The sequence below is a fragment of the Arvicanthis niloticus genome, chromosome 9 (assembly GCF_011762505.2).
Source record: "Arvicanthis niloticus isolate mArvNil1 chromosome 9, mArvNil1.pat.X, whole genome shotgun sequence".
NCBI lineage: Eukaryota > Metazoa > Chordata > Mammalia > Rodentia > Muridae > Arvicanthis > Arvicanthis niloticus.
Genome location: NC_047666.1, coordinates 29635664 through 29638385, shown reverse-complemented (window position 1 = coordinate 29638385; position 2722 = coordinate 29635664). Strand labels below are relative to the sequence as shown.

The window sequence follows — 2722 nt, the reverse complement described above, 5'->3', positions numbered from 1 at the left end:
TAAAAATATATCCTTCTTCAGTTCTTCGGAACTTAAAAGCTACGTTCTAACCCAAGTCGAATGAGAGCCAGCTCACAAATCTCCTTCGAAAACGCAGTGAGAGATAGAAACCTCATGTGATATCTGAGAGGATATGTGGTTTAATTTTCTTTTATATACCTATGAACTACAAACAACAAAAAAGACATAACAGGAAAAAAGATAATTTCATATGCAATTTAAGCCACAGAATATGCCATCATCCACAGCTTTGATGACAACATACTGGATAATATTAAGGGTCCATATCCGTCACTGAATAATCATATATTTACATTCTGCCACACATTGACTTCAAAAACATAATTATATGCTTTTCAGTACAAATAAACACAAAGGGACTGACTGTGGCATAGCTATGGGACACAATAATTTGGACACAGTATAATATTGGGCCATCCTTGAACTTCATCCTTGAGTGGAAGATGACACTATCCAAAATGTAGAGAACCACAAAGAAGCTCATGAGAAGCATGATGGTCCTGCTGGCCCTTTGCTCTGGGGATGTTTTTGAAGAAAGGCTGGTGCTGTGAAGATGCTGGGTCTGCTTCTTGTGCCTCCATAGGAGAGCCACCATGTACCCACTGGACAGGGCCATGAGACCAATGAGAAAGGCTTCCCTGATGGCCATTGGCGTGGTAAACATGCTTTTTCTGAAGTAACTCAGGGGTAGAAGTGAGCATGACTGAGTAACATACATAAAATTATCTGAGGTCAAATTGGGGGAAGCAATAATTGATATGAAAAAGTGGCTGCTAAAAGACATATAGAGGACACAGAAGGAAAGAAACACACCTGAGATGTGATGGGGAGATTTTTGTTTAAACTTTGTTAAACAGGAGCTTCTAGAACTAAGGGTGATGGTCCAAAGGACATTCAGCAGGCAGGTAGCACAAAGGGTGAGGCCCCTCAGAAGTCTGTGAAAATAGATAAGTGATTGGCATGTGGTAGAATCCCATCTCCCTCCAGACATAAACATGTCCACAGCTATGAGGCCCATAGTTATAAGTAGCATTAGTTGGGTTAGAGACAAGAAAGCAATGTAGAAATTAATGAGCTTAGGCCTGTTCTCACCAAGGAGCATGCAGAGGTGGGCAAAAATAAAGATACTGTTAGCTGAGATCCCAACACCCAGTTCAGAGAACAAGGTGATTTTCATGTTGGTATTAGTGTGTAGTAAGTTGTCTTTATTCATTATATGTGGATAGGAAGCAAATAGCACCAACCTGAGGAGAAAAAAGAAAACTCTTACTTACAAAACACAGCCTTGTTCACAAATGCCAACCAACACCAAGCTGGCAACAAGATTTTGTCTCATCCCAGTTCTTCATTATCTGAACTCAACTCCAACTCATACCACCTCAAAGCCATTTCCACTGTCTTCACACTCCTAATGATTTCCAATGAAAGCCAAATTGTGCATACCATTGTGGGCATACCTCTCTTTAGAAACTTTCTTGTAATTGAACATTTCTATGAGTTCTAAGAATCATTTCCACTCCTGGTACATAGGTTTGTTTCTTCTGGTCCACAAGCTGTATCTCCCTTGATTGTCAGACACATAATAGCTTTACCTATCTCATGAATAGGAATGGAAAAAATTGTACAAATCTAGAAATGTGCTCTCCTGGAGGACTGTGTGCCCATGGGATCCAGTGCACAGGGTCATTTATATCAGTGACTGCTTTATTATGCTCCTAATCTCCAAGCCAAATATTCATTCTCCCTTTCTCTCTCTCTCTCTCTCTCTCTCTCTCTCTCTCTCTCTCTCTCTCTCTCCCTCTCTCTGTTTCTCTCTCTTCTTCTCTCCTCTCTCTCCCTATCCCTCTATCCCCCTCTCCTCTCTCTATCTCTCTCTGCCTGTCTTTCTGTCTCTGTCTCTGATTCTGTCTATGTGTGTATGTGTATGTGTGGTGTGTGTTTCCCTCCCACACACACTCCATTTTTTCTCTGCCTCTCATTAATTCCTATTCCCTGCTCTCTCTTTCACAAATAACACTTCTCTGTAAAAAGACCATGAGAATCAAATATCTGTATGAACAGACATACTATTCTCACTTTGTGTTGGGGGCCTACTTTTAGCAGAAAGCAGCTATCAGCTTTGCAGCCATCTTGAGCCATATACCCTGACATGTGACTTGGATTACAATAGCCTACAACAGCTGAGCACACTCTGATAATCTTGGTTTAGATACCTTGAGATTAAAGGTGTGTGAGATTAAAGGTGTGTGAGATTAAAGGTGTGTGACTTAAGAGTGTAATTTAGAGATAAGATTTAGAGACTAGACCAAGAGCATGATTAAAGGTGTAACTTAGAGGTGTGGCTTAGAAGTGAGACATATAAAATCTAGAGGCAGACAGAGAAAGCAACAGATTACTTGACATTAGGTAGAAGACACTTGGCTCTAGAGAGAACCAGACACAGCAGAGAGAAGACAGGTAGCAGGCACTTAGAAGAGAACTTGGAAGAAGTAACTTGGAACTTGGAGGGACTAGGAGCTAGGGACTAGGCACTAGAAACTCAAGACTTAGGACTTAGACTGAAGAATAAACAGGATTGAATTACACTCTGTCTGGTCTGTATTCTTCGAGTCTGTCCTCACTCTCGCTCTTACTGAACCCCGACCTGCGGACCGGAATGGCAGCTTGGGCCAGGATACAGTGGCCGCCCAAACATGGGTCA

At 41.5% G+C, this 2722-nt stretch overlaps 1 protein-coding gene across 1 annotated transcript; it reads right to left on the bottom strand.

The window, feature by feature from the left end:
• Window positions 1-310: 310 nt before the first annotated feature.
• Window positions 311-1234, bottom strand: LOC117715303 (vomeronasal type-1 receptor 53-like). Its single transcript, XM_034512056.2, has one exon. The coding sequence runs from the start codon at window positions 1232-1234 to the stop codon at window positions 311-313; it is 924 nt and encodes a 307-aa protein (XP_034367947.1).
• Window positions 1235-2722: the final 1488 nt, after the last annotated feature.